The 19,117-nt window shown below is 54.3% G+C and overlaps 1 protein-coding gene across 1 annotated transcript in view; it reads right to left on the reverse strand.

Moving 5' to 3' along the window:
* Positions 1-19,117, reverse strand: part of OTOG (otogelin) — an 83,519-nt gene that overhangs the window by 15,139 nt on the left and 49,263 nt on the right. The window contains exons 32-46 of the mRNA XM_069554723.1: positions 18,591-18,869; positions 16,374-16,491; positions 15,730-15,809; positions 13,441-15,242; positions 12,463-12,631; positions 12,034-12,179; positions 11,391-11,480; positions 9,341-9,524; positions 6,803-7,023; positions 6,448-6,586; positions 4,572-4,766; positions 4,134-4,346; positions 3,458-3,562; positions 3,169-3,276; positions 2,204-2,305 (exon numbers count right to left, since the gene is read on the reverse strand). Coding sequence (XP_069410824.1) covers positions 2,204-2,305; positions 3,169-3,276; positions 3,458-3,562; positions 4,134-4,346; positions 4,572-4,766; positions 6,448-6,586; positions 6,803-7,023; positions 9,341-9,524; positions 11,391-11,480; positions 12,034-12,179; positions 12,463-12,631; positions 13,441-15,242; positions 15,730-15,809; positions 16,374-16,491; positions 18,591-18,869 — 3,951 coding nt within the window. The remainder of the gene's footprint in view (positions 1-2,203; positions 2,306-3,168; positions 3,277-3,457; positions 3,563-4,133; positions 4,347-4,571; positions 4,767-6,447; positions 6,587-6,802; positions 7,024-9,340; positions 9,525-11,390; positions 11,481-12,033; positions 12,180-12,462; positions 12,632-13,440; positions 15,243-15,729; positions 15,810-16,373; positions 16,492-18,590; positions 18,870-19,117) is intronic.

The raw sequence follows: 19,117 nt of genomic DNA on the forward strand, positions 1-19,117 counted from the left end.
GACATTTGTATAATGTCTAAGTGATAGGTTACTTTCTGTTTGAAAGAGGAAATTTGTAAATGTAAAATGGACAGGTCACCCTAATCCAGGGCCAGCAACCACAGAGTATGTACCTCCTGGTGTGACGAAGCTGAAGAATAGTGTAGATTTTTAGCCTGAATCCATGAAGTCTTGCTTCTAATTTCCAGTTTATGGAAGCACAGAAGACAGAGGAGCAATGTAAAACTTTCAAGAAGAGGCAGCCAGGTAAATCCAGAGGGTGGGACTTCCTGCTGGACCGTAACCCAAACTCTACAATTTAGCATCGCGTGGAAGAAAGGGCACTTACTAGATTCAAAGACACTTATGAGACATAATGTTCATGTGTGAGTCTGGCTGGGATCCCGGATTGGACAGACCAGGCAAATCATAGACTGGGTGTGATAGGACTTGAAAATGTATTAGCAAGAAAAGTAAAGGTCATTCACTGAAAATCTGGCTTAAAAAGAGCATGTACGGTATAAACTCAACTTGGTAAAACACATTCATATTGTATAAAGGCATGGAAAATATCTGGAAGAATATGTACTGAATTGGAGGATATTGACAATGGAATACCTGGGAGGTAGGAAAATTGCGTTTTCATTTTCTTGTCTTTACTTGGATTCAGTGCTTTCTACAGACTAAGTGCTTTTGCAAGAAAAGTGTAGTGAAGACTGGGACAAGGTAATATCAGTGGCCTCTGTTTATTGAGGGTGCTCGTGGTACAGAACTCATCTGCCAGTGCAGGAGACAGAAGAGACACGGGTTCGATCCCTGGTTCGGGAGGGTCCCCTGGAGGAGGGCGTGGCAAGCTACTCCAGTATTCTTGCCTGGAGAATCCCATGGACAGAGGAGCCTGGTGGGCCATATAGTCCACAGGGTTGCAAAGAGTCAGAAACGGCTAAAGCAATAGCACGCACTATATGCCGAGCACCATTATATTAAGGTAGTATGTACATAGCACACACTTCATGTATATTATCTCTAATCTTCACAATATCCCCTTGAGGCACATGCTATTATCAGCATTTTGCAAATGAGAAACCTTGGCTCAGAGAAGTCGTACATTGCCCCAGGCCACGCAGCTAGGAAGTGATTGGCACTCAACACAGTGACTGACTCCATGCCACTGTACTCACTCCACATTATTCGAGTCCTTCCCAAGAAACACGAGAGGGAAGCTGAGAAGGAGAGATGTGGGGAGAGGCTGAAGAAGACGGAGGAGAGGAAAGATGCTGACCCTCTGCTCAGATGAGCTTTGTAAACACTTCATGACAAGTGGCCTCTGAGCCCAGGTGCAGCTGCTTGGTCAGGTACAGCTGGGCCTTTGGGGGAACTCTCCTCCATGGGAACCTGCATTGCTTCAAAGGTGGTTCTAGAAATTGATCCCACTGGGGCTGCCCTTGGGGTATTCTGGAAGAGACCCCTCCCCTACAATGCTCTGAATTGGAGGATATTGACAATGGAATACCTGGGAGGTAGGAAAATTGCGTTGGTGTGGTCCACCTCACATTTCTCCTACAGTTGGTATGGAAAGTAATTTTTGTAAATTAAGTCATATTTAAATTTAACCCTTTTGTTAATGTTCATCCAATAGATTTGCTTAAAGTCGATGATGCTGGCTGTATTATGACTATGCTTATTAGGTATTGTATACAGTAATATGTTACTGTAATTGTATACAGTAATATGTTAAGGTACATCCTATATACATACAGATGCTATGTCTTGTAAAAATATCAGAAAGGGCCCACTTTGATTTATCATTGCAAAATAACAGGGCTTCAGAGGCTTCAGAATGCAGCCTTGTGTAGGGACTACGGTAACAGTGGTAGAGACCCTGAGACAGGGGCCTTGGGTCAGAGAATGAGGACTGTGGATCCAGGCTGGGTGGGTGGCAGTGGCCTAAGCATTTGTGCCTCAACCCAGGCTCTTGGGGGCCTCCATGGAGGAGGACAGGGACCTTCTTTAGGAAGCCTCAGAGCCATCTATGCGACAGCCAGACCCTCACCATTCAGCCCAGCTTCCTCAGGTGGGGCCTCCTTCCAGGGCTTCCCCAGAGCCCACCACTTGGGGGCTCCTTGCTGCCCCCTGTTGAATGCCCATGGATCCCAGAGTAAGGACTTTGTGACGGTCCCCAGAGCCCCTTCCAGCCCTGGCCCCCACGTCCTGCAGGGCTCACCGCACTGGTACAGAGGACAGCAGAGCTCCGTGGTGTTCCTGTCCACAGTGAGCGCCTCCCCTTCCTGACACTCGGGGATGGGATCCGGACAGTCTCCACAAGCTGAGGGGAGAGACGGGCCACCCCTGTCACAGGCAGTCCCCGAGCTGGGAAGGGCGGTCCAGAGCAGGTGGTTGTGGGAAGCCCCTAAACCACAGGTGTGATAGGAGCCAGACTCATAGCATTACCAAACCAAACTTGGGTCTGCTCGCCTGCCCGCAGGAAAGCCAGTCTGCTGACACCCAGTTGTGGTGAAGGGAAGTGCCGCGGTTATTGCAGGCCCCAAGCAAGGAATTCGAGTTTGAGCATTAACTGCCTGTTCTCCTTACGGGCTTCCCTGGTGGCTCAGATGGTAAAGAATCTGCCTGCAATGTGGAAGACTTGGGGTTCGGTCCCCGGGTTGGGAAGATCCCCTGGAGAAGGAAAGGGCAACCCACTCCAGTATTCTTGCCTGGGAAATCCCGTGGACAGAGAAGCCTGGAGTCACACACAGCTGAGCAACTAACTCTCCTTGCCTGGCGCCTGCAATAAAGGCTGCACTTTCCTTCGCCACAACCTGGAGTCAGTAAGCGGGCTTTACTGCGGGCAGGTGAGCAGACCCAAGTTTGGCTTGGTAACACTTGCAGCGTGCACAGTCCCACGCGACCCATCCTGCAGTCAGAGCCGGGGGGACTCTCCCTCACCTCCACCTAAGTTCTTTTACTGAACAAGCACCCATCTTCCTGTGCTCAGTAATGTACGGCTTGAAGCAGTGGTAGTTTCCTCCTACACTTCTTCCTGGTCAGGGGTCTCACCCTTCGCCCTGTGTCCCTTCCACCCGAAGATCCCCCACCCTTGCCTCCCAGCCACCCAGGGAAGCAGGGGTGAGGGAGGTGGTGGCAGTGATCCGGGTGGGCCTGCTGCCATCGGAGGGCACGTTCACCCACCACAGAGGTAGGAGGTGCAACACGAGTCCCCCAGGCGGCCCGCAATCAGGATCTGGTCCTGGCGGCAGCTGGGGGCCTGCACTGCCTCGCACAGGTCCGGGTCACATTCTGGGGGAAACAGAATTTCAGGATTGGGAGCAGACTCTGCGTGGCCATGCCTGGGCCCCCACCCTCGCCCTGCTTTCATTTCCAGCCAGAACCCAGTCATTCCCAGAGCTAGCCATGCTCCCCATCCCTGGGTAACAGGCGCCCCACCGCCCCACCCCCAGCCGCACCCTGGGCCTCTCACCACAGCTGTAGCTGGGGCAGCAAGAGTCCTCCTGGAAGTGGGTGAGGAGCCGGTGGCCGGGGCTGCAGGTGGGGGCGAGGCCCTCACACAGACTCTGGTTACACACTGCCCGGGGGGCCACAGGGCCTGTCACCTGGAGGCCGGGACTCCTCCCAGCCTCCAGCACTGCCCAGCCCGTGGACACCTGGCCCCCAGCACTTCTCTCAGGACCCATGTTCCTGGAGAAGGCTTCTGAGAATCACATAGGGTTCAGAACTGAGACAGACGAGCCATCAGCGCTAACATTCACCCAGCGGGCCACGTGCCACTTGCAGTTCTGCTAGACCAGCATCAACTGCTACAATTCTCCTAACAACCCAGAAAGTGGGCACTATTATCAGCCTCATGTTACAGGAGAATGGACCTCACTTTAAATGATCTGCTGGGGCCACAAGGATGCAAGGTGGTAGAAGAAGCGTCCACCAGGCTGCCTGGCTCCAAGCGCACATCATTAAGTCCTGCCCCACCCTGACTCAGAGGGCACAGCTCCCCTCAACCCCGGTGGTCCTCCACTCTCCCCAACACACCCCCACAAGACACTCTCATTTCCCGAGGCCTTATCCTATCCATCAAGGTCAAGGAGCAGAGCTGGAGTCTTTTAACCATCTAACAGTGTAGGTCTAAGGGTGGGACTCACCGCAAACTGTCCCCAGGCAGCAGGGGTCCTCGGTGGGCTGCAGCAGGGCCACCTCCCCGAAGCGTGGGCAACTTTCAGGGCGGGGACCTGGGCAGCCCAGGTCCACTGGGACGATTGTATCTGGAGCTTGGCACTGGTGCTGGCAGCAGCCACTGAGGGAGCTGTTCCAAGTCTCCCCCAGGGCCCGCGGCACGCCTGTGCTGTCTGTGCAGGCTGCAATGGGCATGGTGAGGTGCCAGGGGTTGACGGGGGTGGGGAGACCCAGACCGTCCCAGGCCAGGCCCTCCCTGGGAAACTGACCACCCCCAGAGCGGACCTGGAGGGATGCAGGGGGGCTCAGTCATGGGCATAGGAGGGCGAAGGAGACTCCGGGGTCTACCAGATTCTAGGGCAGACTCTAGGGCAGACTCCCTCTGCCCGGGGAGGGGAGGGACTTACCACACTTCTCCTTGGGGATGCAGAGCCCCGAGTGGCGCCGGTGCAAGATGGTGCTCTCAGAGCAGACGCAGCCCTCGCCCAGCACCTGGCACTGCTCTGGGTCCAGCGGGCCCAGCATCCCATCCTGGCATGTCTCAGGGGGCTCACAGGCTGACACACATGCCTGGTATGTAGAATCGCTGGAGCACAGGAAGGCTGCAGGGGCAAAGCAGCAGGCACCAGGCCCAGCTCAGACCCCAGGAGGGTGAGCAGGGCGCTCATCTGTGCCTCAGCAGACAGTATTAATTCAAAAGGGTTTAGTGCATTGCTGCCTTCCTCTAGATCAGGAGCCAGCAAAGCACAGCCCACAGCCCAAATCCAGCCTCTGCCTGGTTTTGCAAATAAAGTTTTATTGAAACACAGGTATGCCCATGCCCTTACTATTATATTGGCTGCTTCTGTAGTATAAGAGGAGAGTTGATTAATTGTGACAGAAACAATTAAAAGCCTCAACTATTTACTAGCTAGCCCTTTACAGAAAACACTTGCCAACATCTTGCTGTAGATCAGTGCTTCCAAACTTCCTTGACTGTAAAAACTAGATCTTACACTGTGTTCCAATATACACTCGCACATAAACAGTGGTCCTTAAGCCTGACTGCAAAAGGGAGCTTTGGCAACATCATGGCTGGGACCCCATCCCAGACCAACTGAATTAGCATTTCTCACTGTGGGGCCCAGGCATGAATACTTTTTGAAGGTCCCTGAGTGATTTCAAAGGGTAGCTGGGATTAAGAATCACTGATGCATTATAACAAAAACCTTTTTTCACGAAACAATACTTAACCTTTCTAGGTGTAGTACACACTAGGGTTTTGGTTTTTTAAAAAATTCCATTCCATTTTTAAATGCTGATGCCAACCCCCAAATCAGTAGGTATGCTGATTTCATACCCACTGACTTGGGGTCCACAGTCTGAAAAACAGTGTGCGTGTACGCTCAGCCTCTCAGTCGCGTCCGACTCGTGTGACCCCATGTACCGTGTAGCCCACTATACTCCTCAGGCCATGGGATTTCCCAGGCAAGAATACGGGCGTGGACCACCCTTTCCTCCACCAGGGATCTCCCCAACCCAGGGATCAAAGCCACGTATTCTGCAGCTCCAGCACTGGCAAGCAAATTCTTTACCACTGAGCCACCTGGGAAGTCCCTGGAAAACACTGACCTAGATAAGCTTGTCTTTTCATCTTTTGCCTGTCATATTATAGATGTGGTCTTCCTTTGAGCTGTCTCCAGCCTTTCTGGATGTGTTCACATTTACAAATCAAACTATTCTAGGCTGGTCCAACCCACCTACCCCACCAGTGCAAACATAATGGCGGGTGGGGAGGAATGGCTCTCACATCCATCCTCAACGAAGCAGAGGAAAGATTGAAAGAGAAAGATGACCAAAAACTAAGCGAGAAGGGCTAATATTTACTGGATGGAAACATGTGATGGGCCTGTGAGAGGCACTTGGTACACACTATCTCATGTCACCTTCAAAACAACACTCAAGGGACTGCCCCCATTTTATAGATGAGGCAAGGAAACAAAGAAACTAAATAAAAAATGTATTTATTTGATGTGTTCATATAAATTATAACAAAGGTAAAATTTTAAATTTGTTAGTAGTTTATAGATTTATTTAGAAAATACTTGTAAATGTATTAATTGATATTCATTAGTGAATGAATGAATAACTGCACCTGGGAAAGCCCAGACCTGGACTCAGGTCTGTGAGCCTTTCTCCCACTCTAACAAGGGTGAGGGGTGAGAGCAACAGAAGGCATGGAGGAGACCCTGGGGTGCCCCGCTTCCGCCGCCGCGCTCCCCTCTCCCTTCCCCGACAACTCACGGCAGTAGTCGGAGCGCCGCCACTCGATGCACACGTGGAACTTGTGGCACATGGCCACGTACACGGTCAGTGCCACACACGGCTGCTGCACGTACTTGGTGTCCCGGATCCACAGGTCACAGAACGACTCCGGGGGGACCTGGGCCGTGCGTCAGATGGTGCTGCTACTCTGACCCCCCACGTGCCAGGGCTCAACTCCTCCCAGCCCAGCCCAGAAGCAGCAAGGAGCTTCTGCAGGCTCCCAACCCATCCCAAGATCAACACCTCTGGGGAGTTCGCCTTCTGCACACAGGAGCAGAGGAGCTGCCGTTCTCAGCCCGGGAGGTCCCCCCTGCTGGGGCCCAGTGACACCTACAAAGCGGTGGCAGGCACTGAACGTGCGGTTGGACACCATGCGAAGGCAGGGCGAGCAGTCGGCCGTGGCACAGCTGTCTGGACGGAAGCGGGTCTGGCCAACTGAGGTCAGGGAGCTGGGCACCTGCCAGCTGTCCAGAAAGGGAGCTGGGTCTTCGGCCTCACCCACCACAGAACCGTCCTTCAGGGTGAGGTCATTGGCCACATCCCCATCACAGATACCTGAAAGGGGCAGAATCACCCCCGTGGCCACAGCAATCTCTACCACTCCCAGCTCCCCAGCTGTCACACTGAACATTCCTCGCAATAACTCTTTGAGGCTGGTATTACTGCTATCCCCATTTTATAGATGAGAGAAATACGACACAGAGAAGCCAAGAAACTCCCTGTGGAAGAAACTGTCTTCGTTTAGGAACCACACATCAAAGTACCTAAGGATAAAGGGACCCATGTCTCAAACATATTTTCAAACGGTTCAGAAAGAAATGCATTTATATAAACAGCATATGCATACAGAACTGAACATATAAAATGCACATATATATATATAAATGAATAGATATATATACACATGCATATATACACACACAGACAGGTACAAGGAGAGAGAAAGAAAGAGAAGCAAATGGGCAAAATGTGAACACTTGGTAAATCTGGGTAAAAAGTACATGAGAGTTTCTTACACTAGTTTTGCACCTTCTAAGTTTAACATTATATCAAAATTAAAAGTTACTCCAAAAAATCTGCTTTAGTAGAGATTGCTAGCTAATTATACACCTGTCTCCTCTTCCTCCTGGAAGGTCCGCTAGCCTGCTTCTCCCAGGCTCTCTGTGGCTAGCGAGACCACGTGATGAGTCCCCCACCAAGGGAACGTGAGTGAAGGTGATGGGTGCCACTTCCAGGCTGGATGCATAAAATTTGCCAATTCTTTGCCCTACTGTGCAGTTGGAAGCTTGTGTTGAAAATGGCAGGGCCACGGGATGGAAAGAATCTCCATTTAGGAATTTACGTGTGCAAGAAAAAAACCCTCTATTAAGGCATTGAGATGGGACTCAAGTTCATCTGACACAGCTTCTAACATGACCTTAACCTCCAGCTTCATCTCTCACAATCTAGGCTCTGAACACACACTTCCCTGCCCTTGTTTTCCGTCTGAAACATGTTCTCTTTAAGTCCTTCCTTCACACGCCCTTCAGATGCATGGTCCCTGACCTTCCCAATTCTGTGTGACAGGTTCAGTTTGCAGGTCTGTCTTGCTTTCTGAGTACAAAGATTCATTTTCCTTTATAGTTTCACTCTTTCAATATTTCCCCAAGTTGTCTAGCAGGTGCCCAAGACACCAAGTGTTAGTTTGGATAACATAGAGATAAACTAGCTGACTTCTGCTCTGATGCCTCTAGCCACTAATTTCATGAATATAAAGCATAATTTAACACAAAATCCTCAGATTTTTATCAACAGTCCCAATGGTCAGATTTTTGGTGTCTTGGCATTGAGTGATGGAAGGGTGTCAAAAAGGCATCACAGGGAGTAGCTGACCCACCAGAGGTTGACCACAACACCCTTCACCAGTCATAAACAGTGGAAGGAAGAAATGGTGAGAAAGGATGGCAGAGGAGGTGCTGATGGTGGTGGAAGGGTGTGTGCCTGGGCGTGTGTGTGTGTGTCTGTGTGTGTAAGAAGAGATGGTTATATCAGTAGGAGTGGAAGCTTCATAAGACACCTTTTGCCTGTTTTGCCTACTCCCTAGTGGCTGATACTCGGTACATATGTGGTGCACTAATGAGAGAATGAGCAGGGTGCAGACTGACATGTGTTAGCGCATATGTAGAAGGCATTTGCACGGAGTGTGAATGAATAAAATGGGTGCAGATTTACGGATGGAGGGCATGCAAGTATGTGTGTTTAAGTATTCCTGTGTCATCCATCATTACAACCACGGCAGTCTGTCATGAAGTGTCTTGTGGGGGTCCTTCTGCTTCTGCAAGAAGCAGCAGTTCACGCTCAGACTCCTGTCCCCCCTTTTCTTATCAAAATGCATCCAGGCTCTTAGGGAAAGCGCTCTGTAATCATGCTATGGTCTGAAGAGCACCGGTCTGTGTTGTGGCAGCTCTGCTGTGTGATCTTAGGCGAGCCACTTAACTCCTTTGAGTCCCCTTTCTTCCTTAGTCCAATGGCTATCCTTCAGGGCTATTGTGTGAATAACCTGGAATAAGTGAGATCAGTGTGGAAGTGCTTTGTGAAGTGCCCAGGCATATGCAGACAGGGGGGATTATCTGGTATTAGGAGGCTATCAGGGAAGCTGACAGACCATCTTGGCTGAAGCGACAACTGGCCGAGGCCAGAGCCCTGCACCATCTCCCAGCTGGCAACTTCAGCCCCAGGACACAAGACATTAGGTCTCTGCTCCAGTAGCTCCGCTGGTCCCACCTCTGGCACAGCACTCCATCCCAGCTTTCCCTGTTCCAGGGGAACTGGTGTCTGGGGACAGAGGTGGACCAAGGAGTCACCTCCCTCCCCTAGCTGGGTCCCCTCTCACCGCACAGGCCACGGCCCTGGGCCTCGCTGGCTCTGCTGGCCTCCAGGATCATGAGTCCTGAGCTGTGGAGCCACTGGATCTGGATGTGTGACGGCGTCCGGATCACGTACATGTGGCCTGTATCCTCAATTCTGAACTCGTGCCAGCTCACAGGGGGCCACACAGGCTGCGAGTCCACAGACACCTTGTGAGGAGGCGGGTGTTCAACGTGAGCTCAGCTTGTTTGTTCATTCATCCCTCCACCCATCTATCCAACTAGCAGTTATTAAAAATCTGCTCTGTGACAGGCTCTGTTTCAGGTACATGCAGGCAAGACACAGTCTAAGGCGGCGTAGAAAAATCCTGAAATCATTTTTATGAGCACAAAACAATGAAACAAATGCAATAGCCAGAGGCAGGCAATTTCTATATGCCCAAATATGCACAAATCCTGAGCCCTTCCACTCACTCTCTTCTTTCCTGATTCTTCTCAGGTCATTTCTTCTGGGACAAAGCTCATATGTTTAGCTGCTCAGTCGTGTCTGACTCTTTGTGATCCCATCGACTGTAGCCCGCCAGGCTCCTCTGTTCATGGGATTTTTTCCCCAGGCAAGAATACTGGAGTGGGTTGCCATTTCCTTCTCCAGGGAATCTTCTTGAGCCAGGGATCAAACCCGCATCTCCTATGTCTCCTTCATTGCAGGCGTATTCTTTACAAACACTGAACCATGGGGGAAGTCCTTTTATTCTGGGAGATTTTCCCTAAATCTCCAGCCCCTAGGTTGGGTACTCCTTCTCTGGGGTCTTCCCAGATCTGTGCTGGCCTTTAAGACAGATTTGTTCCTTCATCATGACTTTCAGTGGACCGTGAGCTTCTTAAAGGCAGAAACTATGTCTAGTTACTCACCTCTGAATCCCCAGCACCTGCCCTGAGGCCTGACATAAACTGGGGGCTCAGTGCATGTTTGTTAAATATGCAACACTTTAAACTCAAAGCTACAACCCCTGCTACATACAGACAAGGTTAAATTTGTATGTATTATGGATTCTCAGTTTTATTCTGTAAAAATGTGAGATGAAAAGATTAGGATTTTAAAATATTTATAATGACTTTATACCCTCCCACCCAAGCATCACTGTTTTATTAATCACTTGGCAAATTATCCAGTGCATAAACTGCTGTGCTGAATAGAGGGAGTCCCAGCCCAGCAGTCAGAAAACTTTAACCTTGGGGAAGTCCCTGGCTGTCCCTTATCCTGAGCCTTTTGAGCTGTACCAGACAGTGCCATGGGCTCCATGATCCTGAAGCATGTGGGACAAAACCCAGGGAGTATTATGCTGAAGTCTAAGCAGTGGGTTTTTCTGAGAGCCTCAGAAGGCGTGGACCTTGTAATGTTCATGAGCAGATTCTCATAAGAGGGCAGCAGGTCTTACCTCAGAAAGAGGTGGGAAGAGCGGGGACTCCGGGACCTGAGGAGGAGTAAGCCCAGCTCACTCTCCCACTGGGAGAAGCAAAGGCAGGGTCCTTGGGGCGGGTACCCCACACAGCGGGGGGCTGTGCTCAGGTAAAGGCCTCCTTGACAGAGGTGGGCTTAATGGGAAGCCAATGCACCTTAAATTCAGGGCTCCTTGCTTAGACAGTCCCCTTCTTGGAAGAGCCCCTAGTAGTATGTTCACATGGCCTTCTATTTTTGTAAAAATCGCAAAAGTGAGATATTGGGTTGGCCAAAAAGTTTGTTTGGGTCTTTCCATCACATCATCTTACAGAAAAACCTGAATGAACTTTTTGGCCAATCCAATATTTTAACCACAATCATTTAAGGCTACTTTCTCTTGCCATTTAGCTTCTTTTCAGTCACAGTATTCCTCTTGGCACACTTCCTCCCCTGACATTAGAGTGGTCACAAATATCCTAATGAAAATCACCTCCAAGTATATCTAATTTTGTACTACTTTATTCTAGAGGGTCCCTCACCAACTTTACCCCAAGTTATGAATAAGCTTCAAAGCCCCTCCTGCCCCTCACCTGATTGCTGCCCTGACCTGTGGGCCGGCTCCCTGATGCACTCACCTTGCGGTTGAAGCGGTCAATGGTGACCTCGTGGGTCTTGTGAGTCACATTCAGCATCACTAGACAGAACGGGGGCCAGTTCAGGTGCCCCTACAGAGAGAACCCCGCCGTCATCAACCCAGAGGCCAGTGCTGCTGGCTCCTCCTCCTGGGGAGCAGCTCTCCCCATTCCCCTAAGCCAACACCCCTACAATATGCTAAGAGCACCCACTGCAGCTGTGCAGATGGTGCACAGAATCCCACAGAACGCTCTGGTTCCACCTGACCTCCTGCAAGCCCCCCAAAAAGCTGTCTCCTTCCACCTGGCTCATGGGAGCATCCCGGTAGGTGGTTCACTGCAGCCAGCATCCTTGACCACAGACCACATCCTAGTGATGGCATTCTAGCGCCTCTGAATTTCAGAGTATTTCAGTACCTTTCACAGGGGCCTAGGCTGCTAAGATGAGCAGTGAATGGTGCAGGCCCTAGGAAGGGCCAGGAGGTGGCGCTCCACTCACTCTTTCCAGAAAACATCCACCCCGCCCTTGCCTGAGGAGCTGTGGGCAGGGGCCTCTGATAACCCTCAACAAAGGGTTGCTCAGTCTCCCCTCCAAACCTAGTCAAGTCCCGAGGTCCCAGCAGGAAGGGAAGCAGGGGACAGTCACCAGGTTGGCACTTTTGCAGTCGAGGACGTGGACAGTGACCATTTCTTCCGGTCTCTGGCTGAGGATGTAGATGGCCTCTTTAAACAGGGCCACATGGCTCCCATCAAAGGTGACAAAGCTCAGATCAGGGAAAATTGAGCACCGGCCTGGGGAGGGGAGAGATGAGAAGAATAAACAGATGCCCCCAGGGCCAAGGCCACTCAGGAGCACCAGGCCTTTTCTGGGGTGATCCAGAGGGCCTGGGGGCTGGCTGGAGGGTCCCACAATCAAAGGTCACAGGAGTAGGGAATCTGCCAGGTCAGAGGTCCTACTGCGGGTTCATGTCAAAGTTACCCTGAGAGCCGAGAGCACACAGGTGAGGGGCAGAGGTCGGGCTAGGGTAAGGGTATGAGGAAGACACGGGAGGTGCCGGCAGACCCCACGACTCACAGGCGCACTCCCAGATGGGGCAGCAGCGGTCGCCTCCCACCCTCACGGCGAGGCCCAGGACCCCACAGCGCGGGGGTGCGGCGCCCCGGGGACAGTGCTGAGACTGGTTCACACGGATCAGCTCGCCCTGCAGGCAAATGTGGCGGACGCAGTCCTGCTCGGCGATCGGCTGGGGCACAGGGTGGAGGAACAGCCTGAGTGACCCCTTTGGGGCCCCAGCCACTCACGCCCCCTGCCCTGGCCCACCCCCAGCCGTGAGGGCACAGATCCCTACCCTTGCAGGTTCTTGCAGGCAGGGGACCCTGAGGCACAACGACGAGGAAACGGTGCCTTCACCCTCCCTCCACCCACCCAACACAACATCGAGGGCCTGGGGCTGGGCTGAGCGTGAGACTGGAGTCAGGGACTGAGTCCCAGAGTCTACATAACTGCCTGGCCCTGCAGAGAGCTCTAGGCACAGAGGCGTGCGGACCACTAGCTCAGACTCAGAGAAACCCAAAACACGCACTCATACACACTTTATCTTTTCCTACAAACACACAGACATATACCATCTTGCAACAACATACATCACATGCACAAGAGCACACGTGCAGATGGATGAGGGTTCACATGGGAGTCCCACACATGTAAACACAAAAGAGTTCACACAGAGTCCCGCGTGGGCACACAGACATAAACACGCTATGCGCACACCAGCACACCATGCTGTCATACTGGCTGTCCCACCAAGCCATCCAACAGGCCCCTGGGCCCCAGGTGGGGTATGCGGGACCTGCTACGCCATCAGGGGCCCGAGGCGCCTGGGCAGGGGCCAGGATGGTCGCTAAATGGTCATCTGGGAGTCTGGAAGCTGGCTAAGAAGCTGCAGTCAGCTGTGAGGATGTGAGAGCATGATGGTGTCCAGTCCCCGGGGCACAGGAGGAGGGAAGGCACGGACGGTCCACAAATGGGGGCAGACCCTGACAAGTCACTCACGACACAGGCAGCAGATGTATTGGCCTCAGCGGTGGTCACCAAGGCCTCGGCTGAACCCACTGAGACGCTCTGGACTGCAGGCGCCGAGCGCCCGGACTGCTGAGTGGTGGCCTCTCCCTCCGGCACCGCTGGGGGCTGAGGTCCTGCCGAGGTGCTGTGGGCCTCAGCCAGCTGGGGGTGCAGAACGAGTGGGCTCTCTCGGGAGGCTGTCCTGGCCGAGACTCGGCTCAGCGGGTAGGATGTGGGCACCAGGGGCACCGTGCCGGCCCAGGGGCCCTCAGCCCCTGTCATCAAGGTAGCAGCAGCGTGGGCCACCGCAGGCATGAGCTCCGTGGGGCCTCCCTGGGTAGAGCTGGATACCCGGGTGGGCAGAGACACCTGCTTGGACAGGATGGCCGTCTTCTCCGTGGTGCTCTTTCGTGGGGCAGCAGATACTGTGGAGGCTGCCCCTTCAGCCACAGCCACGACCCCAGGGGTTGGCAGTGTGGCTCCCAGGAGCGGGCTTGGAGCCGTGCCTGTTGCCTGAGGGACCACGTGACCGGGCGGGTGACCCTGGGTCACGACAGCCGGGGTTAGAGGCGGAGCAGGACCGAGGGTCCCAGCAGGCAGAGTCGTGGCCGCGGTGAGAAACGCGGCCTGTTGCTGGAGTGGAGGCGTTAGAGTAGAGCCTTCGGGGCCAGGCGTGGCCACTGGGGCGGACGTTCCCACCTTGGCCAGGGGCAGACTGGTGTCAGGAGGCAGGCCAGAGAGGAGCTGGGCTGGCCGGGTGGACTCCAGAGTGGTGAAGGGTGTGGCCCCCAGCGCGTGAGCAACTGTAGACAGGCTGGCGGCAGCTGCAGTCCCCGAGGGCCGAGCTGGGGGCCTGGCGGCTGTGGTGGTGTGCTGGGAGGGGCGGGCTGGGGCCATGGGGAACGGGCTTGGAAGTGGGGCTGCTGGCAGGCCTGTGGGCTGGCTGGGCCCGGGTTGGACCTTCTCTGGGGAAGGCACAGTCTCCACGCTCTCAGTCACCAGGGGATGGGCAGGAATCTGTTCTGCAGCTGTTCTGGCCTCAGCTGGGGGGCTGCTGGGACTGGAAGGGCCCTGGGCCTGTATGGACTGTGGGACCCCTGTCCCAGTCGTGACCTTCGTCATTGCAGGTGTCAGCGAAGCCTCGCGGGCTGCTGAGGAAGTGGGGGGCCTGGAGGTCACTGCCAGCGAAGCCACAGGCCTGGAGGAAGGACTTGCAGGCAACTCCAGGCTGGGGAAGGGCTGGAGGGGTGTCGTCTTAACGGGCAAGGAGCCAAGGCCTAGGACCGTCACAGCTTTGGTCACGAGGGGAAAGCGAGGAGCAGGGGGTGACAGAGAGGAGACTGTGATGTTGGGGCTCTCAGCCAGGATCACGGTCACCCTGGTCGTCTCCATGGCACCTGACCCCATGCCAGATGTGGGCACGTGCTGTGAAACGGGGAGGGATGAGGGCTCTGGGGCTCCGGGGCTAGCAGGGTGGCCAGTGGTCACTCCCTTGCTGGCCGGGGCCTCTGTGGGGTGCTCGGGGAGGTTAGAGGCTGCGACTCCCAGGAGCTGTTGCTGAGTGGCCTGGGCGGGGCCTGGAGACAACGCTCGCCCCACCGTGGCTGCTGTGGGCGGGTTCAGGGCTGTGGTGAGCGGGGCAGTCGGTGTGAGCGCTGGCCTGTGGGATGAGGCCCTGGTAGCTTCCTGTGGAAACTGCGGCTCCCTGTCACTGGGAGTGGGCAGCGCTTGACCGGGAGGCAGGGTCTCATTGCCAAGGGCCTCTGTGGGAGCCAAATCCACAGGCTCCACACCTGGGGCAGACGAGAGAAGAGGCTCAGCCAATGGGGTGACTCCTGTGTGCAGGGGTCATCACTGGACAGGGCTGTGACGGGAGGCTCCTAGGCTAGCATCCTCGGCGAGGGGGACAGGCAGCTGCTGACCCACCCAGGGCCTCTGTTATGTGGTGTCAGATGACTCAAGACATCAGCAGGTCCCTGCCCCACACCTCAAACCCTGAGTCCAGAGCCCAGTGACCTCAGGTCTGAATCTGGCCACATTCTCAGCACAGGACCCCAAGCCAGACTCTTCCCCACATGGGCCTTATTTTTTCTCTCTGTGAAGAGTGGGGTAATGGACTGGATGAGTCCCTGCCCGCTCTAGAGGATCGTCACCTTCCAGAGGCCCCTCTGCTGACTTTGCTTCTCCAGGGACCAGGGGGCTCTGGTGAGCATGACTGGTCAGTGAGATCGGGGGATTTACAAGACTTTGGAGGAGGGGTGAGAAGTCCAGGCCACTCACAGTCCTCCAAGTGGACGCATCTCTGTGTGACTTCATCCAGGACCTTGGGGGTGGCACACGCGGGCACACAGCCCTCCACCCTGAGGACAGAGCAGGGCGCTAGTTAATGGTCTGGAGCACAAGGGCTGGTTATGCACACCTGGTGCCCACACTCACACATGGCACACGTGTCTCCATTTAGGCACATTTTCATGTTTCTTCTCCACACCTGCAGGACTCAAAAACATTCACACAGACACTTATATGTCCACAGTCTGCCAAAACATCAGTGTACACACTCCTATGCACACACACCCAGCTACACCAACACCATGTACTTGCAGCTCATATACAAGTACATACACACAGCTGTGTACACCTGTGCACCCACAGCCACCCTTTACACCCACATGAACACACACAGGGCTCAGCTATATGCACACATGCACAAATCCATATTCACATATGCCCATATCAGTCAGGTTCACCCTGGGTCACACGCATCCCCGTACCCAGTAAACAAAACATATATATACAAGTACATCTGTAAACACACACACGTCAGTACAAGCTCATGCCTAAACTCACGGACGGCATACAAACCCACTCACACAGATGAATGCTCAAACACTGATGTACGCACCTTGACTTCCACGACCCCTCACCTGGGCACATCCCGGCAGCCGGCTGCCCGTGGGTCCCGGCAGGTTTGGAAGCAGGGGCTGGCACAGGCATCATAGTGCCACTCACAAGTGGGGTAGGCAGCCCCCAAGGGCTTGGCATCTGGAAAGGCACCCAAACCCAGGGCCCCGAGACTGAGCGACATCAGGCACCAACTCCTGACCAGGTACCCGAGCACAGAGGCCATCCCAGCTCAGCCCATGCCCACCCTGCCCCAGAGAAGAGATGAATGGACTCATGGAAAAAAACTGAAGACTGAAAAGAAATTTTAAAATAAAATGAAAAGGCAACCTAAGGAGACACTGTATTCTTGAGAGTTGAGGTCAGTGTCTGGGAGATCCTTGGGTTGGGACCCTGGGACCTTGGTTTTATGGGGGCTGAAGTCTCAGCAGGGTGGGACTATGGAGCAGGCAGTTGGGGCTGGACTTTGAGAAGTGGCCAAAGAGGCTGGGACCCCTGACCTTTCCATGAGGCTGCCCTGTCACCCTGCTCCTCTGAGACCCTGCTGGCCAGAATTGCCCCCTCTGACCTTGGTGGCTAATGATAACAACAGCCAACTCTTAACAGCAAGCACTACACTCAACATTTCACAGGTATTTACTCACTCATCCTCACAAGTAGCACTATTTTAAAGATGAGGAAACAGCACAGAAGATGCTGGGAATATTAAACTTTCCCAGAAGTGATTTCCTCCAAAAAGGCCTTGTAGCCAGTGCCTTGACAAATGAAGGATCTTCAGGGAAAGTCTGGAGACCATGGGGGGGTTTCGAGGTAGTATATTAGTCACTCAGTTGTGTCCAACTCTTTGAGACTCCATGGACTGTAGCCCAACAGACTCCTCTGTCCATGGGATTCTTCAAGCAAGAATACTGGAGTGGGTTGCCATTCCCTTCTCCAGGGGATCTTCCTGACCCAGGGATCGAACCCAGGTCTCCTGCACTGCAGGCAGATTCTTCACTGTCTGAGCCACCAAGACCCCAGACCACACTGGCACAAGTGACCAGTCTCTGAAACCGTGGCCTGAGCTGGGAGGTGTGGGCAAGCTCCCCAGGCTGCAGGGAACAGCCCCATCCTGACTCCCCAGTCCCCAACACTGCTGCTGACTGTAAAGAAGCCTGCTTTTCTAAGATCCTTGAGACCAGAACTAGGAATTTACATCTGAGGAGCACCTACTGTGAGCCAGGCCCAGAGCAAAGCCCAGGAGACAGTCAATCCTCACAACAACCTTCTGAGGCAAATGTCCCCATTGTACAGGTGAAGAAACAGGGAGAGGGGTTCTGGGGCTCTTCCAAGTGCCAAGGACCGGGGTCAGGATTCAAACCCAAGGCTGTCTGGTTTCATAGCCTGGGCTTTTTTCACTCTGCCCTGGTGACTTCCAGCAAGGGACACAGTCCTGGCATCATAGCCAGTGATGAATCCATGCTGGGTGGGGTCCCTAGTGGACTTGACAGGTGACCGCTGAGTATAAGAATGAGCTGGGCCCGCCCTGGGCTGGGAGGGGCAGGGGATGGTAAAGGAAAGGCTGACTGGGGACACTTTTACATGCGTGTGCATGTGAACACATCAATTCATACAGCACTGGCGCCCACACAAGCACAAACATGCATGTCCACATACAAGACAGGCCAGCCTGGAGTGGTAAGGACACTATAATCACTGTCGCCATGGTGTAGGCAGAGAACAACTACCCTGGGGGCAGACCCACCTGGCAGGGGTATGGCAAAGCCTTGGAAGCCATTGGTCTCGGCTAGAAAGGGCACGAAGCTGCCCCATTACCATCCAGGGTCTGGGGCCTCTCAGCGGGATGAGGGGTCTGCGGGCTCCTTGTCTGTGCCCCAGTGGGCAGTCTTTGAGCTCACAGGGCAGGCATGTGCCCCCATCAGCAGGAAACCTGAGCCAGCAGGCCACGCAAGCTGCGGCCAGGATGATCACTTTCCTCCTCACTTCCACAAAGGCCGCCCTATTTTTAGACCATGTAAATGGCCTGTGGGAGTAGGCAGACCCAGGAGGCTGGCTGGGCACCAAGCTGCACTGCCCAAGGCTCCCTGGGCCACCAACACAGAGACCAGGCCCCCTCCCATCTCAGAGGTGGCACCCTGTGGCCTCCCTGCAACAGGAGAGTGAGGGTCTTGTCTCTCAGGGGCAATGGGAAGGGTGAGGTGGGGAGAGGGCAGGGAGGGTGAGGCAGGGTAGACACCTACCCAGAAGGCGGAATAGCATGCCCCGGCGGAAGGCCTCCGTGTGCTCGTACGGCCGCAGGGCCAGCACTGGGCCCGACACGTAAAGGAAGGCCCCGGGCTCTGCCAGGGACTCCAGGGCCACCAGGCCTGCCCGCCACGTCCCCCGGTGCAGCGAGAAGGAGGCATGGTGGCGGAAGGCATCGCCGGCCTGCCACTTAGCCAGTTCCAGAGACCCATTGGCTGTGACGTGGAGGAAGAAGTTAGGTCTGTCTGCTGCCTCCAGGGACACCACATCTGGGTCTGCAAAGAGCCACGGGGTGGGGGTTAAAGTTGGCAGAGAGGGATCCAGATGGGCGGGGGTGGGGCAGACACCCAGGCACCGTCTGCAGTCTCAGCGACCCAGGACTGGGCCCTGCTCCTCCAAGCCTGAGCCACCTCCCCTCGGCCCACCCGTGGCCACCCCTCCGCACACACCACCTCTGCCTGGGGGCTGGCAATGGGGGGAGTTACAGTCCGAACTGCAGAGCCTTGTGCAAGTAACCGAACCA

The sequence above is a fragment of the Ovis canadensis genome, chromosome 15 (genome assembly GCF_042477335.2).
Source record: "Ovis canadensis isolate MfBH-ARS-UI-01 breed Bighorn chromosome 15, ARS-UI_OviCan_v2, whole genome shotgun sequence".
Taxonomy (NCBI): Eukaryota; Metazoa; Chordata; class Mammalia; order Artiodactyla; family Bovidae; genus Ovis; species Ovis canadensis.